Source organism: Pollachius pollachius (assembly GCF_949987615.1).
Source record: "Pollachius pollachius genome assembly, chromosome: 10".
Lineage (NCBI taxonomy): Eukaryota > Metazoa > Chordata > Actinopteri > Gadiformes > Gadidae > Pollachius > Pollachius pollachius.
In genome coordinates, this window is record NC_136943.1 from 16,151,063 (window position 1) to 16,169,286 (window position 18,224).

The 18,224-nt window shown below is 46.2% G+C and overlaps 1 protein-coding gene across 1 annotated transcript in view; it reads left to right on the forward strand.

Annotated features, from left to right (window-relative positions):
- The window catches only part of abca1b (ATP-binding cassette, sub-family A (ABC1), member 1B), a 37,837-nt gene that overhangs the window by 4,164 nt on the left and 15,449 nt on the right, over positions 1 to 18,224 (forward strand). Inside the window, exons 4-16 of the mRNA XM_079745383.1 lie at positions 1,042 to 1,183; positions 1,514 to 1,632; positions 5,941 to 6,062; positions 7,012 to 7,215; positions 9,062 to 9,151; positions 12,627 to 12,867; positions 13,205 to 13,344; positions 14,039 to 14,155; positions 14,511 to 14,705; positions 15,963 to 16,168; positions 16,728 to 16,904; positions 17,459 to 17,681; positions 17,839 to 18,060. Coding sequence (XP_079601509.1) covers positions 1,042 to 1,183; positions 1,514 to 1,632; positions 5,941 to 6,062; positions 7,012 to 7,215; positions 9,062 to 9,151; positions 12,627 to 12,867; positions 13,205 to 13,344; positions 14,039 to 14,155; positions 14,511 to 14,705; positions 15,963 to 16,168; positions 16,728 to 16,904; positions 17,459 to 17,681; positions 17,839 to 18,060 — 2,198 coding nt within the window. The remainder of the gene's footprint in view (positions 1 to 1,041; positions 1,184 to 1,513; positions 1,633 to 5,940; positions 6,063 to 7,011; positions 7,216 to 9,061; positions 9,152 to 12,626; positions 12,868 to 13,204; positions 13,345 to 14,038; positions 14,156 to 14,510; positions 14,706 to 15,962; positions 16,169 to 16,727; positions 16,905 to 17,458; positions 17,682 to 17,838; positions 18,061 to 18,224) is intronic.

Below are 18,224 nucleotides of genomic sequence, written 5' to 3' on the forward strand. Positions count from 1 at the left end.
CTCTGCATTTATCAATGGCACCCCACTCCCAACTTCAGCCCAAGTTAGGTAGAAAATGTTGTCAGAAACAATCCAGCTAAAGCAGTTTATCCTAGTGTGGAACCCTGAGGACTCTATTATGTCATAAACATTCACATTGATCGCGCTTGTGCAGCTGTGAGCCGTATGTGCCCTGTACATATGGAACACTATCTTATCACTCCTCTGCTCAGCAATGAGCTAGTTGGCAGTCCGAACAGTGCTGCTGATAGCCTGTTCGGAAGTTGCTGTGCTGGGAGGGGAGATGTTTGTTGGGGCAAAGGTTCCCTACTGGTTGAGCAATCAATACCCCCCCGCTCCACACATACGCTCACACACACGTGTGCACGCGTGAACAAAAGGCAGAAGTGAAAACCCCTTACTACGATACTAGGGTACGAGACTCGGAGGCATGCTAGGGTACAGGTACTGGGTACTGGATATGGGCTGTACATATCGGCCCATATCCAGCCAGGTGGAACTCTTGGGAGCAACTCGATGGTTACATGGAGTTTAAACCCATTATAGGGTTTCAGGCAGGGCCAAGCAGCACAGCTATAGCTGCTACACGGAATTACATTACCTGATAAAAAGGGGATGTAAAATGTGTCTGTATTGGATTGAGGGGAAGGGAAGCGAGATCTTCAGTGCTATCGCCTGCCATTCTCGGTAATGAACTGTTCCGCTGCAACCGAGGTTATCGTGAATGTATGCACCACATTGATAAAGGTTTGCCAGCTAAGGAGGAAGCCATTTTCTAATGATGCTTATCAAAGCTACTCTGTTGTGATTTACTTTTATTGGTAATAACGGTTTGTTCAGTCAATTAACCTTATTCGAAACCTTGTTGCTAACACGAACTAGAGATGACTAGAGTAAATTGTATTTTGTTGTTGGACCCTTTACGCAAAACTATAAAAACTATAACAAACAAATTGACATTTTCACAATTCCAGAGACCCTCGGTTCTGGTCTTTTCCCCGTTGGTTTACCAGGTCATGTTAATTGTTCCACTGTTTCCAGGTCACTTTCCGAACAAGGCCATGCCCTCGGCAGGGATACTACCATGGATGCAGGGAATCATTTGCAACGCCAACAACCCCTGCTTCCGGCACCCCACGCCCGGGGAGTCTCCAGGGGTAGTGGGCAACTTCAACGACTCCATGTGAGTCGGGTCTGTCTGGTTCTGGGCTTTGAGGGCATCATAAGGGTTGGAAAGATATTGAGGTTATCCCAGTCATTTTCATTTCATTTCATTGTATGGGCAAAAAAAATTAGTGGGGTAAGAAGTTACATTTAGTGACAGGTTAGGAGTTAGTAGATGGATTTCATTAATCAATAGATTAATGGGTCCACCTTGTTAATGAAATTGAGAAATATTGTATAATTGGAAATCTGTGTTGCATGGTCATGCATGTTTAACAGGATATATTTAAGGCAGCAAGGCTTCTAGAAGGCCACATTTTAACCTCAGCTTTGGATGTCATCTTGACAGAATTTCCAGGCTGTTCTCCGACTCCAAAAAGATTCTGCTGTACAGCCAGAATGACAAGAACCTGGATGGCTTCAAGGAGCTGGCCAAGGCACTACAGACTCTCCAAGCCACTACACCAGGTAGACGGTCAAACCAAATGGAGACGGGGCGACGTCCTAACACTCCCCTCCCACATAATCGTCTTGTCACCATTATATTTGTTGATTCATCTTCAGAAACATCATCATTTTGATAAAAATGATAAGCATTATGAAAATCAACGCATTTGGACCAAAAACTGACCTGGTACAGTTGTTGTTTTTTAACTATAAGAATACCAATGTAAATATTGTCCTTCAGAATATGCAAATATTTCCACTACTCTTGAGCTTACTTTGAAGAAGCTTGGAGAGGCCTATGTTAGCTTTAAGTTGTGTTTTTTGTTGTGGGGGGCTGCTAGTCCCAACTTGTCTAGCCTCTACCTTTTTTCCCTCCGTCTTCCCAGTAATGAATCTAAATGGAGATATTCAGGAGGAGGAGAGGAGAGGAGAAGGGGGAGGGAGGGAGGGAGGGTGGGTGTGTTGAGTTGTAGCTTGTTAATTTCCAAACTATGTGATCCAATTTCTTTAATTATGTTTCACCTTTGAAATCCTTGGCAATACCGTTGCTTGCCGGCAGCGGCGCCATGTTTTCTGATTGGAAGAAAAAAGGCTTGTCGGCAGCAACAACTTGTAGCGCCTCCCATTGTCGTGTCTCTACAGGTCGTCTGGTGGGCTGCGGTCGTGCAACACGACCCGAAGCTATTCGCTCTTGACGTGGGAAGTTGGTTGAGACTTTCAACAATAGCTGGTGTGAGTTAGGATCCAGGTTTGAAGATGGTGTTTGTCGGATAACAGTAGTTCTGGATAAGGTTGTTATTGGTGTTATTTCCACTCATAACTAGGAGAATCAGTGTGGGTTTTTTTACAGTGGAGGTTTGGTGTGGATATGTGTTGGCTATTGAACTTGTTTAAACCCTGAAGAGATTATTTAGTTATCAAGATGTTTCAGGTTGATAATATTACCTTAATGGACTGTTGGCCTTGACATGGTTGTGAGAGAGCGTTGCTGCCAGAGAGGCTCTTGGGTAAAAAGTGTTTCATAGTTTTTCTCTTCCTTCCAATCATGTATTCATTACTCCTGGATGCTGTCCTCCTTCGTGACAGTATCAGGTTGAATTCAAACCAATTCCAATTACTAATGTTTTTAATTGTCCTGAAATGACTCATTTTTAATACATGAAAGCCATGTGGATATTTAAAGAGGTTGATGATGATGCAACCTACTGTCTTATTTAATCATCTACCGTACAAGCCGGTCAAGGAGACATATGAGTTCAGTTCAATGTTGCACTTTGGCAATACACAATCCTCCGATGGCAAACGAGATACGACCGGCCCCATTACAATATCACATGCAAGCAGTTGATTCACTCAAGCTGAATTATTCAACTCCATTATTTGAAAACCCTAATTTCCCTCTGAGGTTTTTGTAAGTGAAGAGTAATGAGCAATTTGTAATGCCTTCATGAATGGATAGTCTCCTGGAGTTGGTTCGATTTGTGTCCAGGCATGTTCAGTTCGGTGAACCTTATGTTGCGGTTGGTTTCCAACTGCTTGGGGGGCTCCACATGAAAGTCAGCCAGCGTCATCACCCAACGCCTCCCAGCTTTACGATCCCCGGCGCTTCACACCTCTAGCTCCTGCCTAACGGAGCACCCACGTCACAGGGAGAGGACGAGAGGGAACGGGGAAGGAGACGTGCGACACCAAAAGCCACAGCAGAAAAGAAGTGTGCAAGTTTTTGCACTGGTGTTTTTCTGGAGCCTCCTGCCCAGTGTTGTTTTTCTCCCCCGCGGGGTGCGGAGGGCTTTGCCCCCCCCTCCCCGCTGGGTGTCACTGGGTTTGAGAACAACGCTCCAGCCGGTCCCCGCTGGGCGTCCCTGCATGGCTGCGCTGCAGCTGGACAAATTGTCCGCGCGAATCACATGCGCGCGCCGAGCGGCCATGCCCTCATCATCGCCACCACCGCCAGACGTTGAACCCAGGGACACCCGCCTTAATCCAAGCAAAATCATTAGTTTTAAGCATGAACCTTTGTTTCAAAACATTTGACCAAGTTTACAACTACTTATAAAAGGGGGAAAAAAAAGTATGAATGCATATTTACAAATATGCATTTGTAAAACAATTATAATAATTAAAGAATTAATTCCCTTAGTTTATTACTGTTACAAATGGTTCAATTGTCATGATGTTAAAAAAGGGGTACATTACAATAGTAGCACTTACAATACAGCCTGAATCCTTGGAGGTAACGTCATAACATTTGGTGTTTACAGAACATTCTTAGCCCTGAAGACAAGATATGTGGTCGAACACTTACCTCAGGCGAACTATCCTTAAGCATACAAGCATAGCAACGCCTGGCTTATACTAGTTCCTTCCGCCCAGGGGGTGCTGGAGAAGACGGAGGTGTGTGTGTCTCAGAGCTGATTTGCTGCAGCATATTTGGCCGTCCCCTCAGCTGACCTTAATCCCCTTCCTCCGTCTCCCTGTAGGGGCTTTGCTCCAACGCTGCTGTTAGTGTGGATCAAGCCTGCTGACATGTGAGGCTTAGCGTGGCGCTATGGGGCTCTTCAGCCCGCTGGGTAGGGGGTCTACGATGGATGTAAATCAAGCTGCTAATGACCTGTCGCTACCGCTTCAGCAAGCCGTTTTAGCACAGTAGGGTGTTTGTTGCCAATTTACCTCAATTGCCGAAGAGCAGCTTGACGCTTGAAGGCTGTCGGCGTCTTTTAAGGGAACAAGTATTATTTCCTCCTCCTCTCCACCACATTCACGTGTGTGTGTGTGTGTGTGTGTGAGTGTGAGTGAGACCTCCTTTCCATTGTGGAGTTTCTCTCTTGCCCCCGGACACACAGACACTCACAAACACTACCAACGAGCTGTGAGACTGATTGCCTGCTGGTGATTTAGGGACCAAAGAAGGGGTCTACCTGAGTGCCCTTTGTCTGTTAACCCCCCCCCCACACGCACGCACGCACGCACGCACGCACGCACGCACACACACACACACACACACACACACACACACACACACACACACACACACACACACACACACACACACACACACACACACACACACACACACACACACACACACACACACAGCCCTTTTAGTTGGCTTAATGGTTCATACCAGCGTACTTGAGTTATGTTTTCATTGAAAAAAAAGACTGATTCCTTGGAAGCTTGCTCCAGGCCCAATGGCTTCCTGTTTGAAAATGTTGGGATGGGGAAACGTGGGAAAGTTCACCCAGATGTAAGATGGTTAGATCGGCCTACCCATTGTTACAGTCCACTGGGTCGGCTGCTCGATAAAATAGGGGCCCTTGAGAAAATGCTCAGAATGGAAGACTGGGGACAGGGTCCGTTGGTCTGGCACTTCACCCAGGACCACAAAACAGAAGTGGTCCCCACATACATGACATCGAAAGGAAGTGGCTCTCTTCTCATTTTCCTACTTTTCCCTCTTTACCAGACGGTGTGCTCACGGGATAGCAGGTTATTACTTGTATTCTTGTGTGGGTGCTCTTCATCTGATTACAGGGTATAAGGAAGTCAATGGCATACTTTAGTTTCTTTCTGAGTGGGCCAGTCAGCAAATAGGTTTTTGGGCTGACAATTTGTTTAAAAGCACCTTCAACGTCAGTGATTAGTTTGTGGATGAACGGAATTGTCTATACAAATCTAGACACACACACGTGTTTGTGTGTGTGTGTGTGTGTGTGTGTGTGTGTGTGTGTGTTATATCACAATGCTGTACTATTCCTTCATTACATTAAGACCATGAGATGGGGCACTTTTAACATTGAAATTAATGTTCTATACCTTGCCTACCTATCTGACCTACCTCCGATTTGGATCAAATATAGCCAGCGGGGTTATCATGAAACTCAAAGCTTTATGAGCTGAGAGCATGGCCAGCTGTGTTGGCATAGATTCTCATTGGGGGGGTCGCTCCTTGTAGTCTTGCCCCTGCCCTGCATGGCAAAACATGCAGCGTGCCCTCCCAAAGGAGAAAGCTGTACGGGCACAGGGATGTCATATAACCCGGTTTCATGCACACCTCATGCACATTGGCTCTACCCGAGCATGAACATTGGTCTGTGCTCACCAAACAAGTGAGCACTTGCGCCTCCTTTAGAAATGAGCCCCGCAAGGTATGGTTTAGATTTCCGAGAAAGTAAATACGGCGGGAACACAATGGGAATATCAGGACTGCAAATGTGACCACGCATTGGGTTTCTCTCTGTGCTAACCTCCCCAGGTACATCTGTCCTTTAAACTCCAAAGTTGAGAGTTAAGCTGAAGTGTTCGGTTTTTCTCCCCTCCATCCACCAGGCTTCAAATTGAAGGAATTCCTGCACGACAACAACACCCTATCCCCATTCCTGGTCCAGAAATTGTCTCTTGGAGAGGAGGCCACTCAGGAGATACTGGAAGCCCATGTCAACCTGGAGCGGGTAAACAGCCAGCAGTGACTCATCCCCTCATTCCTTTTTACATTTAGGGCAATTAGCAGACGCATTTATCCAAAGCGACTTACAATAAGTACATTTGTCATAAGAAAGGGAAATAATATATCGGTGTCGGTACAATAAGGATGTTCATAGAACCAAGTGCAAAGCACTTCCAATCGCTAGGTTAAACCATTCCCCATATACAACAAAGATAGCTAGGATAAGATGCTACATAACTAGGTACTATAGCTAAATACGACATGAAATAAGTGCATACTAGAAGACACAGCACACCTTATTTCACAGAAAGGTGTTTCGCACATTACGTCATGGTCATCGGAAGACCGAGAGAGGCGATATTATACAACACTACATTTTCTGTGACAGTATTTCCAAACCTTGACTGTTTTTAATGATATCGGTACAAGATACCACTTGAACTCATACGTCGATGAAACACCAAACCAATCATCATCATAAATAAATAATAGGAGGAAGAAGGAAACACACAGACAGAGGTGCACAGTTGCTAACAACTGTCTTCTTGAAAAACAGTGAAGGACACATGTTTCTACAGGTTGTCCGACTAATTGTAGTTGGTTTGAGATGCATGAAAATTATTTAGGTTGGGAGTATGACCAACACCTCTTTGCTGTGGAGACTAAGCCCCACACCCAGCTATAGTCACCAGGATCAGAGGCCATTTGGTTATCTTACTATTTTACCTGTTTTTTTTTCTCTTCTCCCGTTAATATCCATCTATACGTGACACCATCAAATCATGTCATCTCCCTTTTTAATGATGCACCATAATGATTGCATAATCACATTCCCTTATCGACGCTCCACTCGGAACTCGCGTTCGCAGGAAATTCTTGGAACCCTCCATCTAATCTATTCTCCTCCCTTCCCTCCATCTTCTATTGCGTGGTGGTTCCTCCGCTACCACCAGGTCCTGCTCAAGGGCTACGGGGTGCACCTGAAGAGCCTGTGTCGCAAGAGCGGCGACGAGTACGACCTGGAGGACTTTGTGATCATCTCAAACCCCCGGTTGGCTGCGATGATCCAGGAGATGATCTGCAAAACCCCCGGCAAGTGGCTGGACGTGATCGAGGAGCGCTTCCTGAGAAGCCTGGATCTCCTGAAACTCCTCCGCGTAAGTTCTGTGTTCGTGGTTGGAATTTAGAAGTTGCAGGAATGTGGATAAATAAGAATGGCCGCCCAAACAACTAGGGGAGAAATGTCCTTTGATGCCAAAGTCATAACAGTGACTCGAGTTATAAGCGGATACGATTTAGCCATTGGAGCTGGAAGACCTGAGGGCCTCCCTGTTGTATAAGCTAAAAATGTTTGACCCTATAGTGACCTCACACACGTCACATTACGGTCTACTCTGTAGGGCGCCTCGTTTTCACCACAAGGTGTGATTCATTTAGCAGGAGATATAAACGCTCGTCCCGTGTTGCATATCACGTCCCGACATCAATACAATGGGATGGAAAGGTTCACCGTTGGGGAAAATAAACACATTCGGAACCATTTGCATTTGCGGACTCTGCTCTTGATACAATAGGAGTCTGTTGGTTGTTACAAGCTACCTGGACTGGAGTGGCTGGCTACATCAGTCAGCCCTGGTTAGTTTGCATAATATTTGTTATTTCTATAGTATTTGAAAGAAGTACCTCTTAGTGGCCTAATCTGTTTTTAATTAATTTGGGACGAAGTTCGACCCCTTGTTGGCTTTTTATCTGACCTGGGACCTTAAATCGATAAATTCTTCGTTATCTCTAACTCTTATCTTGGGCTCTGGCTCTGTTGTTGACTATCTAAGGGATTTTACATGTATCAAAATGTGTTTTACTCTCGCAGTCCAGTTCAGAGCTCTATCCGGTTTACCATTAAACGACCCTTAAAGCTGAACCAAAGTGTTCAGTCGTAGAAGTTATAGTTACTATTGATCATAACCATTGTTGTATTCATATATCATAACTTTTATCGTTATCTTTAACCAACTGGTGTGTGTGTGTGTGTGTGTGTGTGTGTGCGTGTGTGTGAGGTTAGGCCAGGCCAGGCTGTTTGTGTGTGAGGAATCGGGCAGGGGCTGTAGGCGGTTGGGGGCATGTTTCGACATGGAGCTGTGTCAGAGCTTCCTGCCCCCAGCTTTAGTAGCCCCGGGGCATGTTTGATCGCTGTTGCACGTCACCGTCCCAACCAGGGAGGCCCTACCCTTTGTCTCCATACTTCAGAGAAATTATAGTGTTTCTCTCTCCACTCGCAGAACCCTGTCACCTCCTTATGTGTCTCTCTCTAACTCTCTGTCTGTCTCTCTCTTTCTCTGTATCCCTCCCCCCTTTCTCTCTCTGCTGGAGCGAATTACAGCCGTCCGTAAAGTAAACCGGTCCAGACACTTTCAACCGTTAAAACTTAAGCCGGTGTACTGCAAGGAAAATATATGCCGGGAGAATAATGGTTTCTAACACCTCCTTCCATTTTGTCCCTGGTAAGCCTTTGTGTGGCTTCCAGCTCAGGAGAACGTGTTTCTAGGGCAATGTGATCTAACTCGGCATGTTTCTTTAATGGTAATTCCTGATCCAGTTCCATTTTGCATCAATTTTACTGCTTTATGGTAATGTATCAAGGTCCTGAGGTTGCTAGGTTATCACTGTTATCATCATTATTATTGCCCCTACTAAATTTAAATGGTATCAAAGTTTAAATCAACATAAGAGTGATTGACAGAGATTAATAGAGAATTCTTAAGGTGACAGCAGCGTTGCACATGTCTTTTGTGTTTCCACAAGGAAATTTTAAATGCATTATTCCAACATAAGACACGCGTGGAAAAATATTTTCGCACCCAATCGGATAGTAACATGGGTTTCCTTTAGATTTGGAGATCAGCAATTTGTGACGCTTGTAAAATACATGTTTTTGAACCACAACGTTTGCTGACCCCCTAAAAACATTTCTTTCCCTTTTTTCTTTTCTTCGGTTGTTTACAGCGGGATGTTAAATCTGACCCCATGGCCGTCCGACAGGTTGTCACAGCGACCAACAACCTCCTGGAAAGCATGGGATCCCTAGCAGTGGAGGTAGGCCCATCTCTTATCAGCCCCAGTGTTTTAACAGGAACTCGCAGAAGCTGTGAAAGGGGCTTCCTTTTGACAGCGAGTCTAGTCGTTGTTCTCGTTATTGAATGGTCGTTCAATGTCAGTAATTCCAATTCCGTTGCTTAAAGGAATACTTCACTACCGGAGCTCTATATCTAAATAATATTATATTATATAATATATAGGTATCTATATAATATAACACAATATATAATATCACGACCAAAAGTTCTGTGGGCCTCCGGATGATATTATGAATTAAAGACCTCCACAACAAGTAAAGACTCGTAGTGGGGGTTATCTCGGCCAGAGTCCTGCACGGGTTCAGGTACCCGACGGATGAACCGCACAATTTCAATGAAACGGGGGGGAAAATAATGTAGGTACTGTGTCGGACACGGGTGCTGGTCGGGTCGTACGCCTGAACAGCGCGGGTCGGTCGCGGGTTTTGCGATTGCGAGAGAGACTTCTCCGGTGCTGGAGATGGAGCAGAGGACTCAACTAAAACCGTCCACAGTGGATGATGGGATTTGTTTGCACAGCAATCTAAAGCACCAGGCCAAACACCAGATAGTGTAATTCCCTGGCGTTCCATCTAATGTGTCTAATTTTCCTCGAGCGCGGGTCAGGTGTCGGTATCAATTTGTATGTTTATGTCTGGTCGGGTGCGGAATGTAATTCTCGGGTACGGGCGGGTGCGGGTTTGCAAAATAAGGAAGAAACGTTGGCTATGACACTCTGAAGTCCAGATTGAACTGCAACTTCAGATTGTTGTGGAACTGCGAACCGCGACATGGAGGAGAAAGGGATTGTTGCCCGCGCTTGGCTCCCGCCACACTGCCCGCTTCCTCGGGTGGGAAACCGGTAGAAGACAATCGCGGGCAACAATCCCTTTCTCCTCCATGTCGCGGTTCAGTCTACTTCAGATTGATGTGGAAGTGGAAGAACCAGAGACGTCTCTGGTCCTTCCACTTCAATCTGAAGTTATAGTTCAATCTGGACTTCAGAGAATCAAAGCAAACTTTTATTCCCCCAATACCTTCTCCACAATGGCCGAAAATCAATACACGGGTCTCCACTTCGGCTGTTTCCCATCGCAAATTCGCTTCTGCCATGGTCGGAGGTTTGTGTCGGTCTAGTTCTCTAGCTAAGCGGTGAAGAAACATGGCGGACATTGTGTTTACATCTCGTACGCGAGCTCCTGCCCCCTCATTCCTTATTGGTGGTCTTACAAATGTGCAGAACCAGTAGTTTGTAATCCTCGGCCCTTCTAGCAGGCAAGCAAATTTCTACTGACATGACGTCAACCGAGTCATTTGACGTCAGGTCAGGAGAAATGTAAGAAGGACAGCTGGACCAAGGGAAGACTGGGTTAGACTGAGGGAAGAAAAAACTTTTTTTTTTATATAATAGTGATTTTATAATGATAGATCACCGGTTCTGAATCGGGGAAGTATCCCTTTAATGACCTTAAACCAATGGGATGCTCATAGTATCTCCTAGTATTATAAACTTGACTCCTTCTGATGTTCTTCAGTACAATACCCCACCCCCTCATCTCCCCTCTCCTAGCATCAATGTATCACAGTTAGGTTACTATAAACCTTTATTAAATCCTAGAGGGAAATTCAGGTGTCAAAGCAGCCACAGCAATGAGAACAAATCCCAGAAGAGGTACAGATATAAGTGTTTTTAAAATAGCCACATGCTAGCTGCTTCTACTTTTTTGAAACGGTTTCCGTTCTAGAACCATTACCTTTTCTCGAGCTAGCAACAAGCGGGCAGATAGCCTTCACTGATGCCTGTTCCAACGGTCATTCTCCCCTTGTGATGGCAAAAAACTCCAGATGGAGGGTGACCGCTTTCATGTCTTGGTCATCACTTCTGTATGAAAGTTGAGTATGGGGAAACCAAAACACCACTTCATGATTTGCATTAGATGACTCCCTATTAATGTTGAACACATGCTATCGGTGCAATCCTGCTGAAACCTTTCTGAAACTGAGGAAGGCTTGGTCAGGGGTTTCTGTTCTCCCTTAATCCAACGAGTTCTACCCCTGGCAATCAAACACACCGTTCTCTAGGAACTCTGTCTGAATTTACAGCAGCTTCTTAGAAGCCTGTTGTACTGCTCTTCTGTAGCCATCACCGCTTCAGTCGTTGGCTGTCCGCTAGCCACCAGCGGCCAACGAACCGCTGGCATGTCGGGGGTTGGGAGAGGCAGGGCGCCTGTTGATTGGTGGAGGTTAGTGATGTACACCGTGAGACACGGTTGGGGGAGGACGGAAAAAGGCCTGTTCTGTCTGCCTGGCACTGCGTGTAAAGACATGGAGTCTCTCATGTGTCCTTTTTGAGGACCCCTTCTTTATTTACTAGGAGAGATGTACTGCTGGGCACAGCTGAACAAAGAGCACAGGGTTTCTAAACAAGCTAGCCAGCCGTTTACACTGAGCCAGAACAGCACTGGTGCTAGCCCCGTTGGTTAGCTCCAGGAGGTAAATGAACAATAAACATGTAGCTTTCAGCTTGTCTGTTGGTTGATGGCTGTCCTGGAAAGATTACAATCGTCCCTCATTTTGGGATCATGAGTGGAGGGCCACTAAATCTAGCCAAGAACATTCTAGTTCTAAATTAACCAGACATGTAAGGCTGCTTGTTCATTGTTTCAGATTCAATTTCATTCCCGTTTCGTTTTAAACCATGGTGTGATGGTCACAACTGTACTTTGAACACAACTACATCATAAATCTTTGGAACGTCACGCTTTTAAATTCCTTTGCTTTTAAAACTCCACAGTGGAGCATCTACAAAAACTGGTCTTCATTTGAAACATCTAGGGAGGCCTAATGCATTACAAACAGACAACACACCCAGTAGCCTTATGAATTTGTGCGCTACGATAGCGTGCGCGGCTAAATGGAAGCAGTGGGGGGAGTTTGCTGATGTCATCAGATGAGTCTGGAGCCACGGGATCCACTTAACTGCCATATTTTACATCAGGCACTGTGAGGAAGTCGAGATATGCAGGCATATTTACCTCAAAGAGGGAATTCATTTTCCCAAACAAAGGGGTTCATATATTTGTATCATCAATGCCCACTGCTACTTATCAAATTGTTGTTTTAGTAACTTTATCCTTATGTGAACTTTTCTTTAACCTGTGAAAGGTTTGTTTTGGTGTATAATCCATGGTGTAATTGACAAAACATTGCATTTGTCATTGTGTCATGTCTATTTGTTTCTTCAATGTACAAATAAAAAAATATATAGCATAAAGTCATAACCTAGTATGTTAAATAAAACTTGATTCCCGACTATTAAACAAACTTACTAGAATCAAAACAAAGGTGAGCAGAATCTGGCCAGCAGACGATCCCTCCCTCTCACTCCCTGACCTCTCGCCCTCCTCCTCGACCCCCCTTTTCCTCTCCTTCTTCTCCTCTTCCTCCGCCCCCAGCTGGCCAGCATGAAGAGCTGGAAGGACCTGCGTAGCGAGATCATCTTCCTGACGCACAACGCCACGTCCTCGCCCAGCGCCATGTACCAGGCGGTGTCACGCATCGTCTGCGGCCACCCTGAGGGGGGCGGTCTGCAGATAAAGTCCCTCAACTGGTACGAGGACAGCAACTACAAGGCGCTGTTCGGGAACCACAACGCCACTGAGGAGGACATGGCCGCCGCGTACGACAACACGTCCAGTAAGTTTCACTGGGTTTTTCCAATGAAGGGTCGTCAATAGAAAGACCGTTTGTTCTTGTATTGTATTTCAAAGGGGATATTCTACAGTGGCAAAGCTGAGGGGATCATTTTAAGGGATTCGTGCTTGACTTGTCATGTTTAAAGTGTGTCTGATGTTGACATGGTGTCACTTATAATGTAATATAAACATTTGTTTAATTCCTGCCTAGCCCTTGTTGACAATATTTCCAGTTCTTCTGCATTCTGTATTTGTTTTTTATCTTGATTTTTTTTTTCAAAATATTTTACTCACTGTTATCCCATCATGCACCTGTGTCTCTCCCCAACCCCCCCCAGCTCCCTTCTGTAACAACCTGATGAGGAGCATGGACTCCAACCCCATGTCCAGGATGATGTGGCAGGCCATCAAACCCCTGCTGATGGGGAAGATCCTGTACACGCCCCACACCCCAGCCACACAGAAGATCATCCATGAGGTACCGCGACCTCCACCTAGAGGGATTGATATAGGCCTGTATAGAGACATTTAGAATAGGAAGATTTGAATCCGGTGAACTTCAAGGCGACCATATATTGGTACTTCATGACCTGTGCTGTGTTCCAATATCCATGTTATCAGTACGCACAATACTTAGTTTGAGTGCGTAGGGCGTTCCATTAAGATCGGGGAGAAAAGAAGTGTACTGACAGGACCCGGATGGTGTACTCAAAACGGTCAAACCGCTGAGGGTGGATCGATGTACACTTTTCGTACTCAACGGCAGCCATCTTAGCTACGTAGTGGAAGAGGACGGAGCCAGGCTGAGCCAACGTCTGCGCATTTTCCACATAGCCTGCATTAATGGAGTCATTTCGTAGTTTTTATTGCTTTTATAGCTTTTTATAGCTGCTAGGCGTAAACCGTTCAAAGTGGGATGTTTATTGCAGGGGACGAGCCGCGGCGGAAGTCGCGATCGTAATTTCCGGTTAGTGCACCACAGAGTATTTCAATTGGTACGCACTTAGTGAGTGCGGATAGTGTACTACGTTTAAGTGTACTCATGGAAGTATGGATATCGGAACACAGCACAACATTCTAGAATTACTGCATACCAGTACAAATATGCAGACTTGGGTGTTGTGTGACATCATGTGAAGCCCTCCTGTTGACTGGACCTCTTGTCCCGGCAGGTAAACCGAACCTTCCAGGAGCTCGGGGTGTTCCGGGACCTTGGAGGCATGTGGGAGGAGATGAGGCCCAAAGTGTGGACCTTCCTGGAGAACGGCAAAGAGATAAACTTCCTGCGGGTAGGACGGCTTCTCCTCCATCATCCTTTATATCTGTGTCCTCCATCAACATGATTGGTGAAATATAGCTAAAGAAAGTCAAGGTCCCCATTCCCCCCTGATCTGATTCTAGTCGGCTATCAGATTTGAGATGAGGAATCGCATGTCTTGATTTGTGAGAATACCCCAGGTTTTAAATCTAACTGCAGCAACAGCATCCCCTCTGGTGAAATACTGAAATTGTTCAAACTGCAAATTTAAATGTGTTTTCAAATGAATGCAATGCGAAATGTCACCATTCGACATTATGGAAAGGGATAACTTCTGGTTATCCCTGTCCCCGTTGTAGTTCTAAACGGTTTCCCTTCCCACCCAGGCCCTGCTCAGAAACAACGCCACGGCCAGCGTCTTCCAAGACCGCCTGTCCCACACCCAGTGGACGGCCACCGACGTCTCGGACTTCCTGATCAGGAAGGCGGATGACAAGCGCCCCCCCGGCAGCGTCCTCACCTGGCGGGACATCTTCAACGAGACGGACGACGCCATCAAGAGCATCTCGCGCTTCATGGAGGTCAGTGTCACCTTACACAATCGCTACTACTAGTGGTTCAAGGGTTCCCCTTCCAGCTGGAAGGTCCTAGCGAGGTCCTCGTCAATGACCTGTATCTGAGAAGATACCTGGATTAAAGGGTCAACTAAATGTAATGTATTGCAAGGAGAATGGTTTCGGGGCTGTGGAGCAGCAAATGCTTTTATTTCTGGTGGCCGGCCACAACACTGAGCATAGCATTCTCGCATTGAGTGGAACAGCAAATTATTATACTTTTTTGTGTGCACCATAGCAACTGTAACTTTTTATTTCGGGCTAGGAAAGAGTGGACACAGTAAAAATCTCATTCCTCTATTGAGTTGAGGTCATTCCCTGTATCACAACAACACTCTCGAAGGCCTTCCTCGACTCATTGTTTGTTGGAACCCCCTCCTACTCAATGTGCAAGAAAAACTGCCAGAAATGAAGCTGTTTTTTTATTTTCTTCCCCATTTTCTTTGTCGGTCTGGCTCTCTCTCTCCCCCGGTAACTCTATTCTTTCAACCCCTTTCAATCGCTTCTTGGTCTCTCTTGTTCTCACTGGCTCACTGGCTCATTCCCTCGCTCACGTAGTCACTTTCCCAGAAACCTGCAGTGTACTGATCCCACAATATCCTCCCCTCTCAGGCTGGACCAAAACTCATACTTAGCATCCTCTTTCTTCTCCACCCATGTGCACGCACCCTTGCATCACACACTCAAACACACACACACACACCATATAATGACTTCACTTCACCCAGTAAAACAGGAAACGACCCCTCTCTGTTTGTGCCTCTGTCTCCCATCACGCTGAAAGGGCTTATTTTTGTCATGGAAAACTTGCGTTTTAATTACAGAAGCTCCTAAAAATAGTAAAACTTTGAACGACGAAGTCAAGTGAAATTATATTATTAATAAATCAAATGCATAGTCTCAAAGGGCTTTAGAGGCCATATATTTATGAATCAAATTGTCTTTGTGCGGGTCCCCTGTGGCTCTGGTTCAAAGGGGTCTCTGGATGAACCACGATGGTGTGTTAACCATGAGACCCCGTCCTGAGACCTGACCCCTGGGGAAAACCAAAGCTGTGGTCCCCTCGAAACACGTTGCTTTATGGGACCCCCGTTTTGTGAGGACGCGGGGGGTTCTCACAAACACTTAAGTAAGTGTGTGTGTGTGTGTGTGTGTGTGTGTGTGTGTGTGTGTGTGTGTGTGTGTGTGTGTGTGTGTGTGTGTGTGTGTGTGTGTGTACTTCAGTGTGTGAACCTGGACAAGCTGGAGGCGGTGGACACAGAGGAGAAGATGATAGACAAGTCCATGGTGCTGCTGGAGGACAGGAAGTTCTGGGCGGGCATCGTGTTCCCGGACATCGACACCAACAGTTCTGAGCTGCCACCAAAAGTGAACTACAAGATCCGCATGGACATCGACAACGTGGAACGCACCAACAAGATCAAAGACGCGTAAGGGACCTCGTTATATCTCCATCACTAGGAGAGGGTGCACAAATACACCTGCATTTAACCCTGCTGAAAGTATCTCAAATCAACATTGCTTCATTCAATGTGTCATTCATTTTTATCCTAAAAGATAGGTAAAGAGAAAAGATTAGTTGCTCTGAATACAAACAAACTTAAGGTTTATATACCCCCTGTAGGTCTTATTCTATTGAATCATAATTATTATCCCTATATCTCTCCCATGTGACTCAAACTTCTGATACTTTTCTCCTCCATTCGCGCTCTTGCTCTTTCTCATGTTAACCTGAAGCCGTCTGTCTGTCGTGTTAACCTAAAGCGTGCTCTCTCGCTCGCTCGCTCGCTCTCGTGAACCAAAAGCTCTCGCTCTTATCACCAGAAACTCTCTCTCTCATGGTAACCTGAAGCTCTCTCCCTCTCTCGTTAACTTGGACCTCTCTCTCTCTCTCTCTCTCTCTCTCTCTCTCTCTCTCTCTCTCTCTCTCTCTCTCTCTCTCTCTCTCTCTCTCTCTCTCTCTCTCTCTCTCTCTCTCTCTCTCTGTAGCTACTGGGACCCCGGGCCCCGTGCGGACCCCTTTGAGGACATGCGCTACGTGTGGGGCGGGTTCTCCTACCTGCAGGACGTCATCGAGCAGAGCATTGTGCGGGCGGTCACAGGCACCAAGGAGAAGACGGGCGTGTACATCCAGCAGATGCCTTACCCCTGCTACGTCGACGACATGTAAGCCCAGACAGCGTCTATTCTATCCCCAGCCGTCATACAAGCAACTCTAATAATAACCAGGAAGTTCTATATACTTTATGACTATAACAACAAGTCAAACAAATCACACTCTTGACTCTTGTCCCATCCCATCCACATTTCAGAGTTTCAAGAGTGGGTTTGTGAGCTGATTTCCAGTATTTCCAGCCTCATTTCTGCTGGCACATTAGTTGCACCACAAAACTCCCTTGTTCTCAGAATTTAACTGCGCTTCGAAAACGGTCATTACTACATCCCACACACTTCCTTCTGTCGTCTTCCTTCTGTCTTTCCCTTTTGTCTCTCAAGCGCTCTCTCCTCCCCACCTTTGTTTTTTCTCATCCTTTCGTACTCGCTCCTTCTTACTCATGTTGTCACCCATAGTCTCTGGCTCTCTCTATGTATTTCCTCTCCCTCTCTCCTGTCCCTCACTCTGTCCTGAATGTTCTCATTCCCTCTCTCTCTCTCTCTCTCCCTCAATGTCATTCACTCACTCATTCATTCATTCATTCGTTCACGTCCTCCTCCCCCAGCTTCCTGCGTGTGATCAGTCGCTCCATGCCCCTCTTCATGACGCTGGCGTGGATGTACTCGGTGGCCATCATCATCAAGAGCGTGGTGTACGAGAAAGAGGCGCGGCTCAAGGAGACCATGCGGATCATGGGCCTGGACAACGGCATCCTGTGGCTGAGCTGGTTCATCAGTAGCCTCGTCCCCCTGCTGGTCAGCGCCGGCCTACTGGTGGTCCTGCTCAAGGTACTGCATGCACCCACAAAGACACTTCCAAAGTCAGCATTCAATTAGAATTGGACTGGCAAAGAAGCGTTTGGATCGGGGTTGTTGTTTTATAGAGTTGCAGCATCACACACATTCACTCACTGACTCACTCTCTAACTCTGTCACCCCTCCACAGAAGGGGAACCTTCTGCCCTACAGTGATCCCGGCGTGGTGTTCCTCTTCCTGGGGTCGTTCGCCGTGGTCACCATCATGCAGTGCTTCCTGATCAGCACGGTGTTTGCGCGTGCCAACTTGGCGGCGGCATGCGGAGGCATCATCTACTTCACCCTCTACCTGCCCTACGTGCTCTGCGTGGCCTGGCAGGACCACATTGGCTTCGGCGCCAAAGTGTTCGCTGTAAGTGTTTGCTGTTGTGGTTGAGGTGGTGGTTGTTGTTGTTGTTGTTGTTGCTCTGGAGCTATTATTGCAAATGAAATGTGATCGGTAGATGTGTTCTCCGGTGTTCAAACCATACAGAAGTGAAGAACAGAATGGTATAGGTAAATGCAAATGACAAATAA